Source organism: Borostomias antarcticus (genome assembly GCF_949987555.1).
Source record: "Borostomias antarcticus genome assembly, chromosome: 3".
NCBI lineage: Eukaryota > Metazoa > Chordata > Actinopteri > Stomiiformes > Stomiidae > Borostomias > Borostomias antarcticus.
In genome coordinates this window covers 3,265,272-3,290,271 of record NC_140236.1, presented here as the reverse complement: position 1 = coordinate 3,290,271, position 25,000 = coordinate 3,265,272, and the positions used below count along the sequence as shown (strand labels likewise).

At 44.3% G+C, this 25,000-nt stretch overlaps 1 protein-coding gene across 1 annotated transcript in view; it reads right to left on the bottom strand.

Moving 5' to 3' along the window:
• nphp4 (nephronophthisis 4) overlaps nucleotides 1–25,000 on the bottom strand; it is a gene marked incomplete at both ends in the record, with an annotated part of 58,127 nt that overhangs the window by 31,168 nt on the left and 1,959 nt on the right. The window contains 5 exons of the mRNA XM_084461923.1: nucleotides 1,813–2,004; nucleotides 6,217–6,368; nucleotides 6,766–6,882; nucleotides 8,395–8,532; nucleotides 21,693–21,745. Of these exons, the coding sequence (XP_084318049.1) occupies nucleotides 1,813–2,004; nucleotides 6,217–6,368; nucleotides 6,766–6,882; nucleotides 8,395–8,532; nucleotides 21,693–21,745 (652 nt within the window). The remainder of the gene's footprint in view (nucleotides 1–1,812; nucleotides 2,005–6,216; nucleotides 6,369–6,765; nucleotides 6,883–8,394; nucleotides 8,533–21,692; nucleotides 21,746–25,000) is intronic.

The window sequence follows — 25,000 nt, the reverse complement described above, 5'->3', positions numbered from 1 at the left end:
CGTTTAAACACAAGAGGACCGATGTGAAGCCCAACGAGCACGAAACAGGGTTTTCGGAGCAAACACTTCTAATCAACATTGTGGAATTTAATAAGACCGACGTATTACCTCCAAGTCAATCACACAGATTGATATGAACGCATTAAAAAGACCTAGCGACAAAGATTGAAATGAATATTCATTCAGTAAACAGACAGGATTGTTAATTAGAGCGCCCGGGAGAGAGGTAGAAAATGACACCATTCCGCGTGCTCGCTCGCCCCCATCTCGGGAGTCGTCATCCCTGCCCTTTGTACCCGTTCGTCATGCTTATGAGACGATTTGGTCGGTGACGTGAGTTCCCCGAATTGCGTCAATTTGGCGTGAGGCACGTCTTTCGGCGGGGGCTGCATTTCAAGTTTGTTTTCGTATCAACATCGGAAAAAATACTGCAGGTCTGAAAATGTTCGGCTGTAATGAGACAAAAAATAAAAGCTATCCTGCTGTGTCAAGTCAAAGCATTAGAGACACAGTAGACATTATAACCATCCTCATTTTCTATTTATTTTGCCTTTTAATGTCTTCGTTAGTTAAGTATTAAGTTCACTCGACATCAAAACATGAGCGCTATCTACAGTAACTCCCTTCTTTTCAAACCTAAAGGCGTTAACATGAGATGAGCTCAGCACCGCTGATCCTCCTGCCCATGTCACTGTCATGATGAATATTGTCACTGTCATGATGAATATGACAAATGCCTGTTGCCTTCGCCTGGCGGTCGGCGGAGCTGATGACCAGATAAAAGGACAGAGAGGCGAAGTGTATCTTCCTCTGTCTGTCTACATGTCAGGGTCGGAGCTCCAGGACCTGCATGATGTCCGTGATGGGGGACGCGGTATGAATTGTGTGCGTCTGTCACATGGACGAACAGACATGTAAATAACGGGTGACAGGCAGGACCTTATGCCCACTGCGAGTGCGTCGAGGTCATTCTTGGCAGCGCGTCAAAATCGCGAGGTTCCGCCTTCGTCCTTGGCTGTCGACCAAACGCACAAAGGGTACGTTCTTACATGCTAGTGACACACTCCGTACGGAAGGAGACTATAAGCCAGTGACCTTTAGTCTCCTTTACAGAGGAAAATGTGTACTGTCCCATAGCTAACAGTTCAGAAATCTGATATACAATACTTATTGCATAATACCTTACTTGGGGAAAACCCATCCCATTCCTACTAGAGTAATATTTACCGTAAGAGGCCAAAAATTAAATGCTGTGTACAGAGACTTCACACACAGCTCGCCAAGACAGTGGCCCTCATTTATCATTGCTTTTCACTTGTTAATGTTCATTTTGATTGCTAGTAATTATGTCACCACTACACTGACTGATTGGTGTAACATTAATTTCGCTTTCATGAAGACTTGTAAGGCTACATATAGTCTAAAGTAGGCTCAAAATAAAAGCGAAATTACTCTTACACCAAACACCTGTTTACCCGTTACTTGCAAACAACTGGAAAATACCCATTTATGTGAGGGACATATGACACACAGAAGAGGCCTTTAGAAAATAGAATCTTTTGCCGTAGGGTGAGCTCCATGTTTTGAAGTAATGAACAGGCCTATGTGGATGCTCTGTGCTTAGATGCCAGTCAGAATCAGTCTCATGACAATTCTTAGACTAGAGTACACGAGCTGAGACTTGGCGTGAGACTTGGTCTCAGTCTCTGCTCACGTCCAAATTGATAAATGTCGAACTTGGCGTAGAAATAACCGGACGCCCAGTTTTCTGTCCTACGGTCGCCTGGTGAACGAGGGCCACGGTGGGGTCACCTGGAAAAGGCCAGAAACTGGAGCACCAGCAGGTTTCCCTGCAGGGGGTCTGCCTCCTCTCTCTGAGGGTCAAAGTTGACCGGTTCTGTCGGGTCCAGGACTTCAGCCACCTGCCCGCTCCGGTCCGTGATGTCTGGGAAGCCCGCGGAGAAGATGTGGGCCATGGAGCTCCTGGAACTCCTCGATGAGGAGCTGGGGAAGGGGAAAGAAGAAAGACAAAATATTATTTCTACAAGAAAACGTGACAGTAAATCATTTACTGTACATATTGTAGCTCGAGAGCCTCTGTTGTGTTATTTCTTTCTGAAAAGGCATCCAGTGACAGTCCAAAACAATCCCTACAATCCCCTCTCATTGCATGTCTCAAAGATTGGGCTACGCCAACAAGTAGCATTCACCGCAATTAATTATTCATAAGAAGCAGCTTGTTGCAACCAGGTTTCATGAAAAACAACCTTTATTATTAACTAATCTCTGAAGAGGATCTGTATTTCACCATGACTCTCTGACTGGATTCATTCTAATCCAGTTAAAACAATGTGCCGCCACCTCAATGGAGAGATTTACGTCCAGTAAAAAGATGGCGAGAGGATGTTAGACAGTAGTAATGAGAGAACGCCTGTGTGGAAGGAGCTAGTGCCAAAATGGCTCCCTCAGGATCTTAATGATAATCTACTGTTATCTCTAATCATAGCGGCCACCTGTTTCCTGGAACCATGGTAACATCCCTAATTTATGCTGTCAACTACTACATACTGACACTGAATACTGTGTCTATGTAACACAATATATTTATTATATATAATATATCTTTGAAAATTCTGGAAAATGATGTGTTGACTAAAATACATAGCACTCAATGTCAAATGGGATAACTTTGTAAAACTGTTTGAAAATGAAATGAATGAAAATATTAGGCTTTCACCAAACTAATACCAAAGACATTATCAAACGAGTGAATTTTCTGTGACTATATCAATTTCACACTTCAACCGCTCTCTCCAAAAGTAACGTCCTAATTCATCCTGATTGGATTCATGTCTGAGCCACCTTCAAAGGGGTCAATCAGATACGTTCAGTGCAATTTGAATTCTATTAAAGTTCTAGTGTGTTAATTGTCCTACAGTACTTCTCAAAAAAGCTGGTCAATGCATATTGAACGAGACATTAAAATAAAAATGTTTTTCTTGGAATGAGAGGGAACCAAAGGGAAAACCTCACGTTTGTGACTCAGGGACCAGACTGTTCGACTGTTTCCATGGCGTCGTTTGTTTTCATCTGGCTCTTTGTTAATAACGCCATTTGCTTGTTTGCGAGACACCGCTGCGGTGATTTGCATGGAACGATATCTCATTTGGTTCCCCGTCTACAACAGCATAACAGTATTATGGCTATTACTGTATAATATCTCCTCATTCAAGTACGTCATTAGCAGCCTCCCGATACGGGTTTGTTGCGACACGTGAAAACAGATCTTTTTCTCGTCGATCTGTTAGGCTAGTTATAGTTGATTTAAAGGCTCATCCCCTTCCCAGAACAACAGGCCGCACCGTATTAAAAACGGTCGTTCCATATGATGTTTAGGACTGACACGTCATATTCCTTTCAATTGGCTCCAATTACAGGGCTGCCCTCATTCCGACTGCGCCGTAAACCATCCGCTGCACACGGCACCGATTAATTGACCAATCAATCTCTCGGTAGCTAGCAAGACCGTGGGGCTTGGCGGCGTAATGGGAGGCCGCGCGATCCTTAGTACCGAGATAATAGGTCAAATAAAACAGGAGTGTGTTAAAAGCATGTTCAGAACCACCGTGTCTGTGCGCGGCCATTCGATCACATGATCACATCACGCGCTGGCGGACGCTTACCAAGTCCAGATACACCAGATACTACACCAGATACTAGATATACCAGATACTAGATATACCAGATACTAGATACACCAGATACTAGATACACCCGATACTAGATACACCAGATACTAGATACACCAGATACTAGATACACCAGATACTAGATATACCAGATACTAGACTAGATACACCAGATACTAGATACACCAGATACTAGATACACCAGATACTAGACTAGATACACCAGATACTAGACTAGATACACCAGATACTAGACTAGATACACCAGATACTAGATACACCCGATACTAGATATACCAGATACTAGATAGACCAGATACTAGATATACCAGATACTAGATACACCAGATACTAGACTAGATACACCAGATACTAGATACACCAGATACTAGACTAGATACACCAGATACTAGACACACCAGATACTAGATACACCAGATACTAGATAGACCAGATACTAGATATACCAGATACTAGATACACCAGATACTAGACTAGATACACCAGATACTAGATACACCAGATACTAGATACACCAGATACTAGACTAGATACACCAGATACTAGATACACCAGATACTAGACTAGATACACCAGATACTAGATACACCAGATACTAGACTAGATACACCAGATACTAGATACACCAGATACTAGATATACCAGATACTAGATACACCAGATACTAGATACACTAGATACTAGATATACCAGATACTAGATACACGACTAGATACACCAGATACTAGATACACCAGATACACCAGATACACCAGATACTAGATACACCAGATACTAGACTAGATACACCAGATACTAGACTAGATACACCAGATACTAGATACACCAGATACTAGATACACCAGATAGTAGATACACCAGGTACTAGATACACCAGATACTAGATACACCAGATACTAGATACACCAGATACTAGATACATCAGATACACCAGATACTAAAATGGTAAATGGACTGCACTTATATAGCGCTTTTCTCACCCCTAAGGGACAAAGCGCTTTACAATGGCCTCTCGTTCACCCATTCACACACACATTCACACACCAATGGCCGAAGCTGCCATGCAAGGCGCCAACCTGCTCATTGGGAGCAATTTTGGGGTTAGGTGTCTTGCTCAAGGACACTTCGACATGTGGACAGTCGGAGCTGGGATTCGAACCACTGACCCTTCGATCACTGAACGACCCACTCTACCACTGAGCCACAGCCGCCCCGAAGATACTAGATACACCAGATACTAGATACACCAGATACTAGATACACCAGATACTAGACTAGATACACCAGATACTAGATACACCAGATACTAGATACACCAGATACTAGATACACCAGATACTAGATACACCAGATACTAGATACACCAGATACTAGATACACCAGATACTAGACTAGATACACCAGATACTAGACTAGATACACCAGATACTAGATATACCAGATACTAGATACACCAGATACTAGATATACCAGATACTAGATACACCAGATACTAGATACACCAGATACTAGATACACCAGATACTAGATACACCCGATACTAGACTAGATACACCAGATACTAGATACACCAGATACTAGACTAGATACACCAGATACTAGATACACCAGATACTAGATACACCAGATACTAGACTAGATACACCCGATACTAGACTAGATACACCAGATACTAGATACACCAGATACTAGACACACCAGATACTAGATACACCAGATACTAGATACACCAGATACTAGATACACCAGATACTAGATACACCAGATACTAGACTAGATACACCAGATACTAGATACACCAGATACTAGACACACCAGATACTAGATACACCAGATACTAGATACACCAGATACTAGATACACCAGATACTAGATACACCAGATACTAGATACACCAGATACTAGACTAGATACACCAGATACTAGATACACCAGATACTAGACTAGATACACCAGATACTAGATACACCAGATACTAGACTAGATACACCCGATACTAGACTAGATACACCAGATACTAGATACACCAGATACTAGACTAGATACACCAGATACTAGATACACCAGATACTAGACACACCAGATACTAGATACACCAGATACTAGATACACCAGATACTAGATACACCAGATACTAGATACACCAGATACTAGACTAGATGCACCAGATACTAGATACACCAGATACTAGATACACCAGATACTAGACTAGATACACCAGATACTAGATACACCCGATACTAGACTAGATACACCAGATACTAGATACACCAGATACTAGATACACCAGATACTAGATACACCAGATACTAGATATACCAGATACTAGATATACCAGATACTAGATATACCAGATACTAGATACACCAAAGACGGTAAAAGGTCAACGTTAGATTGTTATTCTGTGGTGGATTACACAGCGCACAGGCCTACGTCCGGACACCCGGATCCTGCCCGACAACCTCCAGGCTGTTTCACCAAACACCCGGGCCGCGACGGAGCTCACCTGGGCACGTGCGTTCCCATGGCGATGACCGGGGCGTGGACGGGGGCGAACGGGAGCTCCTGGAGCGGGTCCCAGTCCTCCTGGCCCATGGCCCATCGGTCCGGCATCAGGTCCGCCTCCAGGTGGGCGATGTTGGCGATTGCGGAGGAAGCCTGGAGGCACACGGGCAGAGATGGAGATAGCTGGAACGGATGGCGGGAGGCTTATCGGCCATTTGCAGATATCATACGGCGGTTGCGATCGGCTACCTCGCGACGTTCAGCAGTGTAGTGGAGAGATATCGGTTAGATTTATGGTTTTTTTTTCAACTCGACTCTCCGGTTTCTGTCAGTTTGATGGCGTGGTATGCTGGTTAACATCAAAACCAATAAATACACACAATACGGCAACATGCTTCGTATTTATTTATTTATTTTTGTGGGGGGGGCCAACGTAACGTAAAATGTTTCTCAGAAAACATTAAGTCCCTCCCATGTTATTAATGTATGCATCACCGGGGACGCGTTAACTCTAATACAGTAATTAGCCACGCCGAGGAAATAGTGTCACTTTCCAGTCAGGCGTCTCCTGGTCGTGATGTACGACATGGACGGGCGGCGGGAACCTATCGGTGAAGATGCATGGCCACGCATTACGAGGTCCTCCATCAAACACGTCTGTGGTGACCTAGAGCAAGGTCACCGCGCTACGCGGGGCACAGGTGTCACTTCCTCTATGATAGAAACCTATACAATAACCTGAAGAGGAAGGCACTCGCGGAGTCTACTGCACTTAAGTGTTTCTTAGCCAAAGGGTAATGGCCGACACTGAACGTGAACCTCTCTGTCGCGCGGCCTGGGTTGGGACGTAAGAAGGACGACGTGGGGAGAAGTTGGATGTGGAGAGTTCAGCCGCTCGTCACGGTCGACGGCAGTTATTTTGTGAAGAAGAACTTTTAGAATACAGAGAGACTGGCGGAAGTTACATGATGGCAATGCTACGCTTTACACCAGAGAGGTACAGTGAGGGAAGGCGATGTGAGGTAGCGTGTTAGGTAATGCTATCTAATTGTGTTTTACAAGACAGCGGACACATCTACTGTCCTAGACACATGGATCTGGTGTTATAGAGCGCGTAGTGTTATCAGGGCTTCACAGCAACGGTCCTGTTTATCTTAAGAGTGACGCCTTTGCTGTTGTGTCTAAATCAAAGAGACATCTGTGGAGATATGAGTAGGTTCAAACATATTCCGTAAAGCAAGAAACATATCTCACGGCAGAAATACCAAGATTAAAGCACAGTAGATACTTTTCATATCGTACCACAGTGGCTCGGAGATGCACGGGTCCTTGTGGGCGCGCGAGGCGAAATGAGCAAAGATGATGCAGCGTTCAAAGACAAGCTAACTACCCCTGCTGTTTCTCAGCAACACACACACACACAAACACACACACACACACACACACACACACACACACACACTGAGAAACGTGTTAGCCTCGTGAGGTTTCAGGAAGTTATTCAACACGATATTGGAAATGCCAAGGTAGTGCCAAGGTGCCTGTTTCATCTGGCTCAACAATGGACAGGACTCACAAAATATGTGAAAATGTATTCCTTTTAAATATTTCTGTCACTATTGGTTGTCTTCAGAAACCAATTCATTGGGACCACATTCACTGGGGAAAAAGGTCAAAAAATATGTTTCTTTGAAGTAAAAAAAATAAAATAAAAAAACTTCAGCAGCTCAAACAATAAAGAGCATTAAGATCAAGTTCAGTGTGTCTACTCTCAAGTTGTGTGTGTGTGTGTGTGTGTGTGTGTGTGCGTGTGTGTGCGTGTGTGTGTGTGTGTATGTATGAGTCTCAACAGACTATTAGAAAGGTGTGTGTGTCCTTGGATATGTGCAGATGTGCATGGTGTGCATGTGTAAGTGTGGCACAATGCATTAATGTGCCATATGGTCTGCCTTAGCTTCCCTGTGTGTGTGTGTGTGTGTGTGTGTGTGTGTGTGCGCATGTCTATGCGCCAGCCTGTTTGCCTCGCTGTGTGTGTGTGTGCGTGTGTGTGCGTGCGCGTGCGCGTGTGTATACAGTATGTATGTGTCGTGCGTGTGTGTGAGAAACAGGGTGTGTGCTTGCTTGCATACATGAGTGTGTGTGTGTGTGTGTGGGAGAGGGTACGGGGGTGGGATCTTACGACATGTGACAGCTGGTGGGCCGATGACAACGGCGAAGGATCGAGAGTGGAGGGAAACGGCTGTTGCCATGGCGACGCGGCGCTGGAGTGGCTCGTGGTCGGGTAGCGTGAAGTAGCTGCCAGTTGAGACAACGAGAGCTGGAGAGGAACAATGCCGAGATTAATACGTGTTCGTTAACAGACAGCAGAGAAAACTTACAAAAAACAGGCGTTTGCCTCAAATGCATTATGGTGTACCGTGCAAAAGTTTTAGGCAGGTGCGAAGAAATGCTGTAAAGTAAGAATGCTTTCAAAAATATACATTGGAATCGTTTCTTTTTATCAATTCACAAAATGCAAAGTGAACGAACAGAAATCTAAATCAAATCAATATTTGGTGTGACTACCAGCTTTAATTCTTATAGGTACACTTGCACAAAGTCAGGGATATTGTAGGATTATAGTCAGGTGTATGATTAACCAATTATACCAAACAGGTGGTAATTATAATCAATTCCATGTGTAGGTTGAAACACAGTCATTAACTGAAACAGGAACAGCTGTGTAGGAGGCTGAAAACTGGGCGAGGGACAGCCAAACTCAACCAAGGTGAGGGGGTGGAAGAGTTTCATGTCACAGGTCAAGACTGAGCACAGCAACAAGACACAAGGGACTGTAGTTACTGTACACTGCATCAGCAAGGTCTCTCCCAGGCAATGATTTCAAAGCAGACACGCTCACGGCTCTTCTCTGTCCTGGCCCCGCAGTGGTGGAATGAACCGCCCACTGACGTCAGGACAGCAGAGTCGCTGCCCATCTTTCGCCGCAGGCTCAAAACTCATCTCTTCAAGAAGTACTAACACGATTCTCCCTCTTAAGTACTTATTCTATTTTTAGATTGCTATTCTTCACTTTGTCCTCAGCACTAGATTATGCTCTTAGTCATTGATTTTAGATAAGAAATGCACTTTCTGGCAAACACTGACATTTCTTACTTAAATGCAATTATTGTAAGTTGCTTTGGACAAACGTGTCAGCTAAATGACTGTAATGTAATGTAAAACTGTTCTGAGCACTCACGTTGTTAGCATAAGTTAATGGAGTAGACCATAGCGAAAATTTGCATCACGGCTAAGTCACGTCTGAATGATGGCTTGGTTTGTAGCTACTGTTGTACAGGTTGAACAATAGAACGCATTCATTTGAAGTGATTGGAGTATCTTTGTAGAAATCACAGCACTCACGACTAACCAATGCTAAGGTGCTAGAAAAACAAAACTTAATGTTGAAAAGAACATTTCTGCACACTTAGGTCTCATGCAAGTTTCAGGTTTAATACCAAACTTTCGGCCCGATGACCTTCATCAGGGCAACAGACAAAAGTGTTAAAGTATTAAACCTGAAACTTGCATACCTCAGTGTGCAAACGTTTTCTTTTCAACATTAAGTGATTGGAGTATAACATAGCAGACATTTTGTGTTTGGCAGGTCCCATCTGAATGATAGCTTGGTTTGGCTCACATTAGCGAGCAAGCTAGCTAGCTACTATTGTACAACAACAGAAGGCCCTAATTTTGGGCAAAGCTGAGCAATGGCAAAATAATTAGAGAGTAGCTGGAACATTGGCGCAAGGTAATAGTTCAGCATTTGTATCGGGGCAGCGAGCTGCACTAATTTTGGGCAAAGCTGACGGGCAGAGCAAGGATAGTTCAGCGTTTGTATCTGGGCAGGGTTGTATTCGGAGCTGTATTTCTATTGGCTGGCTTGACTTGACTACTGGTACAGATGAGTACATTGTGAAAGGAGCAGTGGATCCAGAGCAGTATTTCATGTTAAAATTAGCGAAAGTGTAAATTAATTTAAAACCCGTTCCGTCACTGTCAGTCTGGGATCCATGCCAAATATGAATGCTATGAGGCAGACGGTGTCCAAGGAAACGCGAACAGGAGCAGATACAGAGACTTGGTCTTTATGGGGTAGGATGGATAAGGAGGGGGTCCTTCCACGGAGGCCTCCGTGTTGCAACATGTTGTATTCAGTTGGTTGCAATATGCAACCTCACCACTAGGTGCCACCAAAAATCCCGCTGCACATTTAATGTTGCAGAGTACAGTACAGTGGGGGGACCTGTGTGCCAGAGCCAAGTCTTCGTATTCAATGTCTCTTCAACTAGGCATCCACTGAACTAGCAACAATGAAACTATCAATCACATCAACCAAGGCATTTTAGGAGACCTAGATTATTTAGCAGGCCTAGAGTTATCGTTATTAATAGATTAGAACAGTACTTAAATGGTTTACTTGTTAATTGGAAATACAACAGAATATAACTTTATTGAATCATTAAGCGGCTGCTCACTTTCAACCTGTCCTTGTAACTCTTGATCTAACTAATTGTTCACTTCTAAGAACAATAAAGATAACTGATTTGAATGGACGAGTGGAAGGGGATCCATTCAGGGATCCATTCCTTCTTGATCCCTGGTAGAAGAAGGCGTCACGGCTTTGAGCAGACGCCTGGCATCGTCTCCACCATTATGTGTCAGAGCAAACAGGATGTCGAGAGACTCGGCAGGCGTCACAATGCCGGTTACTAATTGCCTTTCTGTGCCTGCTGTCCTGGTGTGTGTATTGTTTCCAGAGACAGAGAGAGAGAGAGAGAGAAAGGGTCGTGTGCCTAGTGTGTTTCACACTCTCAGTGGCAGGCCTCGGTGACGCTCAGACTCGTCATGTTGTTGGTCTCGCAGCGAGCGAGAGACGCAGCGGGCGAGAGACCGGAGTGAAAGCGGGAAAGAGCAAAGCCTGAGTAAAAGAGAGAGGAAGTTTGAGGAATGGTAGACAGAGTGCTAATTAAATGAGCCGAGTGAGAGAGAAAAAGTGTGTGTGTGTGTGCGTGTGTGTGTGTGTGTGTGTGTGTGTGTGTTTGTGTGTGTGTGTGTTCCTGGGCAGGGGCAGGCTATCAGGCATCAATAATTCACCAGGGATCAAAAAAAAAAAAAAAAAGTTTTCCGATCCAGGAATTTTTGAAGACAGACGTGTGCAGACTGGTTTCGGTGCAGAATGGCATTGATTCAATTTTATTTGACATTAAAGGTACCCAACGAAATGTGAATCAAAACAATCCGTTCTGTGTTTGTTTTCGAAAATTCCTCTATTATATGGTTCCTTGGAGTCTAATAAACAAGTTGAATTACTTGAATGTCTTTCCTACCTTGTAATTTCTTTGCAAAATGATATTTAGCCAATGTTTTGAAAACAACAAAGATGTGTGAAACGTCACTATTATGTGCTTATTGACGCAATGACGTAGTACGCGATTTTCGGGGACCACTTTCTCAAATTTGCTCTAGAGCGCATACTAGTGGTCAAAAACTACATGGGGTACCTTTAATGGCGAAAAGGACTGGGCGAGATTGCTGAACAATAGATTTTACTTGGAGAGAGAGGTTGGTTAGGGTTAGGATTAATTGGAGTTGTGTGTGTGTGGGTGGGGCAAGGTTGACTAGTACATCACACCTTGTTGTTATAAGCATCTACTATCAATTTTAGATAAACACTCCTGCTATTAAGTGACGGCTTTGAAATAACTGCATGAAGAATAATTGTGGAGCTGCAGGCGGGAGGCTCCAAGCATCACCCACAACCAGCCGACTTTATCAAAAGAGGCAGTTGTGCAAACCCTGCCTCATTATGGTCCATAGATCTAGCACTGAGACAGAGGTGATCCCTCTCTTCCACTCAGGGTGTGTGTGTGTGTGTGTGTGTGTGTGTGTGTGTGCGCGTGTCCCTGGCCTTATCCTGGGAAAGGGCTTCATCCATCAGAGGTTCCAGCCCTTCACTGACAACCCCACTCAGGCTGAGAGACATCACTCACACCCCACAGTCCAGCCGGCACACACACACACACACACACACACACGCGCACACACACGCGCACACACACACACGCACGCACGCACACACACACACATACACACTCACACACACACACACACACACGCACATTCACACGCACACACACACACACACACACACACACACACCCACTGACAAACACATACACAAACCAATTTTTATACAATTCACCTGGTCCCTCTGAAATGTGCATCAGAACATGTAAACAGTGTTAATGAACAAGCATTTATCTACTCACTGTTACAGAGATGACAAGTGTTGGGCTCATTACCACAAAAATGTAATATACTACTGTACTTATTACTCATTATTCTTTTGAAAAGTTATATCATTACTTATTACTCCAGCCCAAGGTAACTAGTTACTTTTTTAATATAGGGGGGCATCTCAGAAAATGTGAATATTGTGAATAAGTCCGGTATTTTCCATAATTTAATTCAAACAGCGAAACTTTCATGTATTCTAGATCCATTACACAAAGTGAAATATTTCAAGGCTGTTTTGTTTTCATATTTATGATTGTACATTTTGCTCAGAATGTCCATTTATACACTCAACACTTGGTGGGGGCTCCTTTTGCACAAATTGCTACATCAACGTGGCGTGCGGCATGGAGGCAATCAGCCTTGAAATATTTCACTACATGTGTAATGAATCTATAATATATGAACGTTTCACTTTTTGAATTTAATTACGGAAAATAATGAATGTTTCTGAGATGCACCTGTATTACTTTTCAGTTACGCCCCTGTGTGAATGTCAGGGTAAACACAGCTAAAGGCTTCAAACTAGACGTTTTTTTCTGCAGCCATGAATCCCGAAAAGTGACCGACTGGATGAAAAGCACACCTGCCTCAAACTGACGGCGCAACACAATCTTTTAAATTCTTGGTCGACTGATCGGCATCTTTTTTTCCTTCAGGCCTCCAAATTAGGCGGAATATTCTTTAGCATTAGTAACTAACTAGTAATTATTTTCCACAGAAGTTATTTTATTGGTATTGATTGGATCTGATTTAGTCGTTTTTATGGAGCCATGTATACAGTATACCCATACCTCCAGGCCACATCCCGTTTGTCCCGGTCTAATAACCTACATCCATCCAAATGACATTGCATGACCTGCCATTATTCACTTTGATCATAATCATCTTTAATGTGGGCCTATAACAGGCCTCGGTAAATCTAAATAACACGTATAATAACATCGATGGCAAATGTGCTCCGCATTCGCATTCTCTCCTCAGTTGTAAAATGTAGCCTAAAGGTCTTGATCTTAAATAAAAAGCAACAAACGAAACATGAGATTACAAATGATTAAAGCAACAATAGGCCCATATATTTTGAACATGTAGGAATGAAGCCTAATGACTTTTTCTTCGACATCGTGACGTTCCTCTGGCCTTTCTGTCTGTATTGCCTCCTGCCATACAATTAGGGTCAACACAAAGTTATGAAAACAGCGCTGTTTGTCTTATTAATCAGGGAAAAGAGGCCGGCTTTGCAGCGAGGGAGAGGCTGTGTGTGTGTGTGTGTGTGTGTGTGTGTGTGTGAGTCATGGAGACAGAGCGGGAAGAGCATGCGCACCTGAACCCATCAATCACACTCAGGGCTGCGAGATGATGTTCTGTGTTCAGGTCATTTTAAACGCTCCCAACATAGGACAAAAGTGACACAGTAGCGAGCTTTTTGAGGGGCGAGTAACTGTAATATTATTACTGAAATCGTATTACATTACGTAAATTACTTACGTCATTTAGCAGACGCTTTTATCCAAAGCGACTTACAATAACTGCATTTAACGTAGGAAAAGCCAATGTACTTCTACTTGCCAGAACTCACAAGTGCATCTCCTTTCTAAAACAAGTGACTAAGAGCATAATCTAGTGCTGAAGGCAAAGTAGGCTGCTTAAGAGGGTGGATCGTTGTAGTACTTCTTGAAGAGATGAGTTTTGAGCCTGCGACGAAAGATGGGCGGCGACTCTGCTGTCCTGACGTCAGTGGGCGGTTCATTCCACCACTGCGGGGCCAGGACAGAGAAGAGCCGTGACCGTGTCGATCAAGTATTAGTAGCTCATTACACCCTCGTTACTGGGGAAAGTAATATTACTGTAACACGGTACTGACGCATTACTGCCCAACACTGGAGATGTGACACGGATGAGTCTGACCAGGAGATAAACGAGTGGAACCGGGAGAGAGGCTGTAGTCGTTATAACTCATGTACACTGTCCAGGAATTTACATCCAAACACCTTAAACCCACCTTAAGCCTTTGTCTTTGTAATTTATCACCTCCCCCCAAGTCCCCTGCAAAACCCCAGTTTCAGTCTAATGTAAAACACCAACTCTCCCCCCCTTTTGTAATTGTAAACACTCTGCATAGCTCTGCCTCGCTCTTTTGTCCAAGTCAGAAAGGCCACACCTTGTCCTTCCTCGTCCTGATTCAGACCTCTGTTTTCTTTGTTTTCTCATGTCACATGTTTTTACTCTTGGCCACGCCTGCCATTCATGTACAATGCAGTAGCCAATCACATCCTGGAAACACTGTACCTTTGTTTTGGACTGTACATAAGCCACAGCCAGAAGTGACTGACCTCACTTCTCTGACTGAACCACCTTTGCTGCGTTTGTCAGGAAGTCCTTGCGCAAGTATTTGATTTCATTCAATAAACCAGACTCAACCTTTTGAACGTATCTTGGTAAATCTTTGGACTACACCAGTCTAAAATAACTATCACAGTTTGGCGAACGGGAATGGGAGCACTGCCTGCGTTTGGCTTCGGGATTCCAGTGGATAGGACTGATCGGCAGACGTGTCGGTCCATAGTGGGCGTTGGAAAATCAATTTTCTCTCTTGCGCCAGAGCGCACGGTGAGATTATTTCCTCAGTTCTTCCACTGGATTCTTGAAGCGCACAGGTACGTTTAAACGAACCCTCTTGTGGTTCTGAGTTGTATTTGCCTTGATTTGGTTCAGTTGTGTTGGTCTGGATTGGTTGAAAACAGGAAACCCCAGCGTGGGTATTAAGTAAGTAACTATCCAAGGAGATGTGAACAGCAATATACATATTTATATCGTATTGTCGTTTTGACTTCGTCCTTGTTTAGGCTACCGGGGGTTCTCTTCAGAAGAGGTGTGTTTTGGGGTTGGGACTCGCTCCCTTACAGTTGATGTAGACTACAGTTTAGATTGTTTGTCGGCTCGGCTGTAGTTAAGAAGTGAAAGTGCACTTCTAGGATAACGTTTTGGGTTGCTTTAGCTCGATGTTCCAAAATTAGCACAGAAGGGAACCTATTGAAGTTCGCAGATAGTGCGATTTCCACAGGGTTGAAGTTCGCAGTGAGTGCGATTTCCACAGAATTGAAGTTCGCAGATAGTGCGATTCCCACAGGGTTGAAGTTCGCAGTGAGTGCGATTTCCAAATGGGTTGAAGTTCGCAGTGAGTGCGATTTCCAAATGGGTTGAAGTTCGCAGTGAGTGCGATTACCAGCTAATCTCCGGAGTGTCTGTTTTTGTCCCCGAACGGGGTTGTGTTGTCTTTATGTTTGTCTAAGCGCTATTTTTCGCCGGCTCAGTGGGATTTTTTGATTGCATTTTTGAGCCTCGGCTCTTGATTGTATGTTTGTTACGCGCGCCATGGATCCAGGTAAAGTATTGTTTTGTACCCTTTTTAGACTGTTAAAATTCTGCTAGATTCCCAGTAGGCTAGCTAACTGGTTGCCTAGGAGACGCCGGAAAACAACTCCCGGTGATCCGCCTTGAGCCAGAGGGAGAACAAAGAGATTCCTGACTGAGTGAGTACTAAGCGAATTTAATGTCTTAATGTGTGTTTCTTTCGAAATTGTATTCTTTCCCGCCGTGAGTTAACCATAAGGTTTCCTTTCATTGCTGTTTTGGGGTTTTTTAGGCTGCGTCGTGATTATTTGGGATTTGTTTCTTTAAATTTCCCCGCGCTGCCAAAGACAATTTCCGGGTTAGGGAGGGGGAGTGGGCGAGGTCCGAAAGACTTAAGCGCATACATGCAACATTTTTGGGATCACCACTAGGTGTCACTGTAACACTAGTTATTAAGATATGCTAGAGGATGTAAAGAATTCTGCTGCAAACGTCTGATGTGATTGTTGCACTGAAGCATATTTCTGCGAGCGTTTGTGGCAGATTTCGTTATGTGCTAAAGCATTTTCGATTTCTTACATCCACATCTGACATTTAGTGTTAAATGATTAGCTAAGATTCGGGCTCAGCTAGAGGTGGTTGAGATGTCTAGGTTAAGGGAAAAGCCTGTTAATTCTGTAGACTGGTCTGTTTTTAAGATTTGGGAGAGAGTAGCACGAGAGCGGGTTTTTAGGTCAGGAAGGAAAGATAAGGAGATTCAGCAAACAGTCTCTCCGCCATTTCCCCAGCAGAATAACTCTGATTTAGAATCAGAGTCGACTCGTTGCTCCGTGCTCACACCCAACCAGGCTGTTCTTTCCCCTTTTCATGCTCCCGCCATTAGCCACGCCCCTTCTCTCATTTCGCCCCTTTCTACGAGGTATAAGGAAGATTTGGCTAGAGCTATATCTGAGGCTAAGGTTAATTTGGAACAACTGCAAATGGCTAGAGATAGTCTGGAGGGACCGCAAATACACGCGCCTCTGATACGCTGCCCAAACCCTGTTCCTCGCCCTTCACAAATAAATTATGCAGCTGGTTATGCGGCCTGGACTCCAGAGATTACGGTTTATAGACCCTGGCGCTCTGATGAACTACGTGAAATAGCTAAAACCTTGCCCGATCCAACCAAAGACATTGACGAGTTTGAAAATCTTTTTAACAGTTTAGTTCGTATGTATGAGCCTCACGCAGAGGAAATCGCCATGATCATGAGACAGTGCCTTGGGCTAAAATGGGTGGATGTGAAACATCCGTTTGACATTGCATTGCCTTTTAATCATGCCGATTTTTCTGACCAAAACACTGCGCTGTTGAACAGAATCAAAACTCGATTCCCTAAAAAGATGGATTGGGACCGTATCACATATTGCAAACAAAATTCCGATCAACAGTTCGAGATATTTTGGGAACGACTAGAATCAGTTTTCGCCGCACACAGTGGCATGGACAAAGCGAACGCCGATTATAAAAAGATTTTGAAACAACAATTGATGAATAACTCTCTCTCCTCTTTGTCCGACCAAGTTAGGTTGATGTGCCACACCTGGGAATCGACTTCTCTCGAAGAAGTTGTTGATCATTTCCGCTATGCGGAGCGTCTTCGTGATCACATTGAAGAGAGGGAGTTGAAAGAAATGAAGCTAGGTGCAGCCAGATTACAAGCTGCTCAGTTACAACAGCTGGACAATCAGACTGCTGGTGCGAGGTGGAACCAACAACGACCACAGTGGCGACAGAGAAACAATAGGAAGCGTTCTGGTAGGGTTAGGCGAGGAAAAAGGTATAATCGAAGTGAAGATAGAGATGATTCATGCTTCCATTGTGGTCAGTATGGCCACTGGATTGAACGGTGTCACAGTTACCGCAAGCTGAATGAAAAGGAAGAGCCTCCGATTTGGGGTCGAGCGCCACCTGCTGGATTTCCCTTGAACAACCCATAAGGGTGATTTAAACTAGCCAAGATAGAGAGTTTTATAAACAGGATAAAATAGATGTAGAGCGAACTCAAAAGTCTGACAGGGTTGAATAGGTGTTTGATTCAGGAGTTTTGTTTCAATAGTCAATGAATGGCCATAAGCTGTTCGTTTTATGCATTTCTACTGTATGAATTTTCATTCATATAATGATAATGTGTTTTTTGAGGAGCTGGCATTAGGCCTTCTCCTCTGCTATTGAACCCAGTCTGTGTTTTGAGTCTTAATTTTCAGGTGCTATGGACCCTGGGCGGCAGGTCTTTGAGAAGCCTGGATCATGCCTTCCTGGGGACTGCTTGGGACCTGCTGTTTGTCTGTTTTAACTGTTTGTTTTGTCTCTCTTTCTGATATGTAGCTTAAGACATAAGGTTTGTGCATAATAGTGGGGGGAATAGATAAGGGTTGCTAGTGTCTTAATCTGAATGCAGAATCTCATAACCCAATTATATTTTTTTAAATGGTTATGTTAAATATCTCATGTTTATAGTTTGAGGCACATTCATCGGGCCTGAGTGTTTTTTCTGAGTGGGTTTTTTACAGACAACTGTCGTTCCGGGAGTGATGGGTGAATGCCGAACCAGGAGACGGGCACAGGACACCGGAGGTGGAGATGGAGATTACTGGCCTGTTTCCCTACAGATGGGCGATCTGGGGTTCGTGAGATGCAGACCAACGCCATGTCACCAACTCACTGTGAGCGACAGATAAGTATGAAACAGGAGCAGTGCCCAAATACTCTGTCCTCAAATGCAGAAGAGGGAGGGTTTAGATATACAAATTTTAGCTATACAAATGAAGCTTTGATGGGGTTTTTTGATTAGTTAATTGTAAATGAAGCCAGTTCATTTTAGTGTCATTTTCTTTGCCTCATCTCTATTTTTATCCTGACTTCAGGAAATTTTTTGCTTTCACCCTTAGAGGGTGTTGTTTTGTTGAGACGAGAATATGGGTTATTTTCTTTTCATAAAATCGCAAGAGAACTGCTAGAGCCAAATCCAATTGCCTTGATCATGACTGGGGACTGGGCGTGTTGAAGTCATTCTAACACTGCCCCTGATGTCACTGTAGGCTACTGCAGAAGACTGGCTCTAAATGACACTTGAACAGTCACCCTGTTTAAGTTTTCCTGACAGATAACAACATTTTTTCCCCAAAGCAGGAGCTTGCGCTTAACCATGTTTCTGAGTATCTCCTACAGACTGTTGAATAACCGTTCCTGACCAAAGAAGGGAACAGGGAGACCAGACCAGAGGACTCTCTTTTGCTCTTCTGTTTTGTCTCTGTTTGTCTCTCTCATCTGTGGATCCACAGACGGAGCACTTCATCAGCCTGTGCTGGAGGCGGGAGCGCCGAGGTGAGCCCTCCAGCAGCACGACCCGGGCCGACCCTACGTGGAGCAGTACAGGGATGGACCGGGTTCAGTTCAAGAGCCTACATTTCTGACCTACAAGCATCTGCTCCACCTGCGGAGAAAAGAAATGAAGGACTAAGTGCACATTTCCACCACCAAACTAACCTGTATCTAGGGCCTAATGACAAACCTGTACTACCTCGTTCATGTTTTCATTATGCTTTCAAACTAGCCCACGGGCCAGATCATGTTTCAAAAACAGGGGTGGCGGAAGATGTTAACAGATGTCTCCAACAGAGTGAGGACCGCCATTTCCTGAGGCTAAGGAGGGGTTCCTGCATCACATCTCTCCTGGGGATTGGGTCCTAGTCCACGACCACAGACGAAGGAGCTGGAACTCGCCGAGGTGGCTCGGGCCGTACCAGTTTCTACTCATCACGCAGACAGCGATCTGAGAGGACTTCGTTGGACCCATGCAAGCCATTGCCGACGGGTCCAAGTAGCAGAGGACGGTCCACCAGGGGATCGCAAACACCAGGAGATCAGAATGCAGCTGAACCAGAGGGCTCAGAGGCCAAAACCATGGGCCATCACACTGTCCTCTCCTCTGACGAGGAATCGGAGGAAAAATGACCTTGCTGGTCACCTCCTCACAAGATGCACCACACACGCACACACACCTGCACACACTAACATTGAACATAACTGATTTCAAGCAACGTGACATCGAAGTTGCGATCTAGAAGAGAAGACGCCTTGCATTCCCCAATGACATTCTATTGCCCAAAAGAGAAGTGCCACCTAAATGACTGTTGGGATACACTGTGAACAAGAGTGACCTTGACAGTCACCGCCACACTCTCCTCTCCTCTGATGAGCAATCGGAGACTGACCTTGCCGGTCACCTCCTCACAAGAGTTAATGAACTTTGAAATAATCTGGAAAATATCATATTTGTTTACAAGAGTTGCAATTGTTGAAACATGAGTTGATAAATAAGTTTGGGTTTTTCCTCTAAATTGACCAAGAGGTTTTTTGCCCCTCTTACACTGGTAACCATTTTATCTTTTTTTTGCCTTGTTAAATCAAGTTTGTTTTTTGGTGAATGGTTGTCCACTCTTAGACTATAAATAGTATATAATCATGTCAATTTTTTTTATCTTGTTTCCTGTCAAATTTCTGAAGCAAGGGGTTTTGGTGTGTGATTTTGCACGTTGAGAGGAAATAATTAAAGTTTCCACCTAGTGGAGAGATTATTTCCTTTCCACATGTATAGCATAGCTGACTGTTTACACTGTGTTTGGATTTTATTTTTGTGTGCCTGTTCAGGCACAAATGAGGGATTTGTCCAGGAATTTACATCCAAACACCTTAAACCCACCTTAAGCCTTTGTCTTTGTAATTTATCACCTCCCCCCAAGTCCCCTGCAAAACCCCAGTTTCAGTCTAATGTAAAACACCAACTCTCCCCCCCTTTTGTAATTGTAAACACTCTGCATAGCTCTGCCTCGCTCTTTTGTCCAAGTCAGAAAGGCCACACCTTGTCCTTCCTCGTCCTGATTCAGACCTCTGTTTTCTTTGTTTTCTCATGTCACATGTTTTTACTCTTGGCCACGCCTGCCATTCATGTACAATGCAGTAGCCAATCACATCCTGGAAACACTGTACCTTTGTTTTGGACTGTACATAAGCCACAGCCAGAAGTGACTGACCTCACTTCTCTGACTGAACCACCTTTGCTGCGTTTGTCAGGAAGTCCTTGCGCAAGTATTTGATTTCATTCAATAAACCAGACTCAACCTTTTGAACGTATCTTGGTAAATCTTTGGACTACACCAGTCTAAAATAACTATCACAACACCGATAATGGACCCGATACACCTGGGACACTAGAGGGCATTCTGACAATGTGTTGCTGCTGTGTGTATACTTACGCACCAACCTAGAGCCGACCGGTTATCCAAGACTCATCTTGATGATATCAGACCCGAGGATGGAGAAATGGATGCCTCAGACAGGAAAGTATGCAGTACATGTACTAAATAGACCCGGACCTTTTTTTACACGAGTCCCGGCTATGAGAGTTATGGAGGGAACACATCGCCTCTCTACCGAGACGTCTCCAGGGCGATCATTATTCCCGTTGTTTACGGAAACCCTTCACGTGAACCGCAGGCCCGTCGCGGTGTCATAAGCACGCCGGAATCAGTCACACTACCGTAGCTTGCGACGACTACAGAAACTCCAGACGCACAACTAGCCGCCGTTGTCGTTGTGTTATAGCGACTGAAAATCTAAAAGGTTATGACAGGCTCTGTGTTTGGTTTGTGCGTATTGCTATTTGTATGACCGCTGGAGATATTTCAACTCGGAGGTTCGCAGGGTGTGTGGGAGAGGGAGGGGCGCGTGAGAGAGTCTTACCGCGGGGCCCCGAGGCGACGCCGGAGGACAGGCTTGCGGGGCGCGTTTCTGACCTGCGGGCAGAAAGAGAGAAAACGAGTCTCAGACATCCAGACTTCCCGCTATTTCTCCGAGCCCCATTCTCATGCAGCGCGCGCCCTCCTACACACTTCGCTAGGCGCTAACGATTCTTCTTCATTATTCCTGCAATCCAAAGGTAACAACGTAGTGCCACCCCCTCCAGGTGGAATGTATATTGGGAGAGGGGGGGGGGGAGTGGGGGGTGGGCTGTTAATTTCACAGCCTGGTTAGGCGTATAATAGCACATAACAGGTGCCCGGAAAGGTAAACTCAGTTGGGTGTAGAATGCACCTTCTAATTGAATTGACTATATTAACTGAATATGCAGCACGCCGATACACGCTAACGCACAGTAGCCTGAATGTAAACAAGGAACAGCTACTGTGTGTACGAAGGATGTTTTTAAATCACGTTCAACCTAATGATGGGATGCTAAAACGCTACAGTATGCAACGACCGTACTGTAATCTAGGCCACGCACTCTGGATCAGAAAGAGGACAGTGCCAGATGAGGAATCGGTGACGACTATTCAAGACTGATGCAATGCTAGTAACTGCGTCGGTAGCCATAGTGATGGTGAAATGAAAGGCTTCCCACGATCCCTTTCACCGTCTCTAATTCTCACTCTCTCTTTCTCTCTTTCAGCCTGTGCCCTCGCTGTCCTTCTGCAAATGGCTGCAGTAGCCCGGGGTGGCTTAGTGCAGCGTCCATCTGCTCAGTGAGTCCACTACGGGACTCAGCGCTGGGCAGACTGGCCCCGTGGCACAGATCTGCTCTGGCATCTCGTCTGTCTGGCAGCCATTTTGCCCTGTTGCTCTTTTATGCTTCACCTCATTAAGGGGACTGACAACCAACAACAAACTATCTAGCTCATCCAGTTATTCACAGCTTGAAATGCCAGCGCAGTACAGTAGGCATGGATGCATCTACCTACATGTACACAAGACACCAGGGCTTTGGGAAGAATGCAAATTGTGTGGCAAGACCGTGTGCCATCAGAGAATTAATTATTAATTAATAATTAATAAAGAGAGAGAAAGAGAGAGAAAGAGAGAGAGAGAAAGAAAGAAAGAGAGAGACACAGAGAGAGAGATAGAGAAAGAGAGAGAGAGAGAGAGAGAGAGAGAGAGAGAAATTAATTAATCAATGAATGGATTATTTATCCATCTCCGTTAATCATTAGCCACTGGAAGCAACAAGAGTCAAGTAAACCGTGTTTGAGGTAAATTGTTGATCTACTGTATGAAAATATCCTGTGCAGACTTCATGAGAATGTCGTAAACATACATTATGGAAATCTTGTAATATCCCATCATAAAGTATCTATGGATTCATCGTGAAAATGTAGGAACCATTTAGTTGTACTTTCCTACTTTCAGATGGCTGGCTCAAGGGTAAATGCTTTTTATGTGTTTGATCCTTGCTCATCAGAGACGAATACAGCCACAGGCATCAAAGACATTTACTGTACAACTATGCCTGGAAATGAGCTGGTGTATCTATGAAGGAAATAGAGAAGCACAAGCAAGCGCACACACACACACACGCACACGAAAGCGAACGCACACACACACATCACAGTCTAATCATACAAAGTCTATGACATCAAATCAGAATCTCTTCATTGCCGTTGTAGTTTTTCAACACACTAGGAAATCAAAAGAACGATACAGTATAGATTTATGATACTGTAACACTGTAATGGAAAACTAGTCTACCATCTAGAGAAACACAAGCAAAAACACGTGCACATACATACAGTACATGAATGCGAGCACACACACACGCGCACACACGCGCGCACACACACACACACACACACACGCACACACACACACACACACACGCACACACAATAATCATTCAACAGTGAATACTGTTTATGTCATCAAATAAAAAGAACGATTTAGATTCATGGTAATATTCTACTTAGAAATCTATCCAATCAGCCAGTGGGAAAAACACACAGGCTATTCGTTCAGGAAGTCCTGGAACGACAGTCCAAACACTGATTAAACTATCATTAAACAAAGACCCCCGCCTGCAAACTGCTCCTCCCAACTCAACTCCAATCAGCCCCATTCTTCTAGCGAAAGATAAGTTGGCAACAACATTAGGAAGTCTTTCAATGTGTGGCTCGAATCCAGTCCACTCAGGCTCAGGTTATTTCTGCTGTCAACAGGATTGAGTGTCTGTGTGCATTGTGTTTGCTAAGCTTTTAATCAATGTCATGACAAGCATGGAGACAGTCAACTTGCTCGGGTTTCAATAGCAGATACATATAGACACATTTTTGTCACTGGCTCGACATGAGTTATAGTGCTGTACTGTATGTGTGGCAGAAAATCAAATAAATCAGAAGTTTACTTGACAAGGAAGAATAAATTTACATTTGAAAACTCTTTCTCGGAAAGGCCGAGCAGAAAGTAGATCTCTTCTCTATGGGGTGTATCAAATATCGTAGATATCCTCTGGGTATCAAAACATAATGATGCAACTGTAATATAAACACTGTAATGTCATACGCCTCTGTTTTTATGAGATATACTTAGCCAATAAAGCATTTTTGTTTTCAAGAACAATAGGAAGTGTGTTTCTACCCTCTAGGTGTAATAACGATGGTGTGTCTGTGGTTTTGTGTGTGTGTGTGTGTGTGTGTGTGTGTGTGTGTGTGTTCAGGTCACAACTTCCCACAGCAGAGATACGATCCATCCCCCCTGGTGGCTCATCAGGTTAAGGTGCATAAAGGCTACTGTAGTCTCTCTCTCTCTCTCTCTCTCTCTTCTTCCTGCCCCCCTCTCCCTCTCTCTCTTCTTCCTGCCCCCCCCCCCCTCTCCCTCTCCCTCTCTCTCTCTTCTTCCTGCCCCCCCCCCCTCTCTCTCTCTCTCTCTTCTTCCTGCCCCCCCCTCTCCCTCTCCCTCTCTCACTTCTTCCTGCCCCCCCCTCTCCCTCTCCCTCTCTCTCTCTTCTTCCTGCTCCCCCCCTCCCCCCTCCCTCTCTCTCTCTCTCTCTCTTCTTCCTGCCCCCTCCCTCTCCCTCTCTCTCTCTTCTTCCTGCCCCCCTCCCTCTCTCTCTCTCTCTTCTTCCTGCCCCCCCCCTCTCCCTCTCCCTCTCTCTCTCTTCTTCCTGCCCCCCTCTCCCTCTCTCTCTCCCCCCTACCTTTCCTGTCTACACACTGTCCTATACTGTATAATAAAGCAGAAATGCCCACAAAAAGTAGCCAAAAAACAGAAGAAAAAAGATCCAG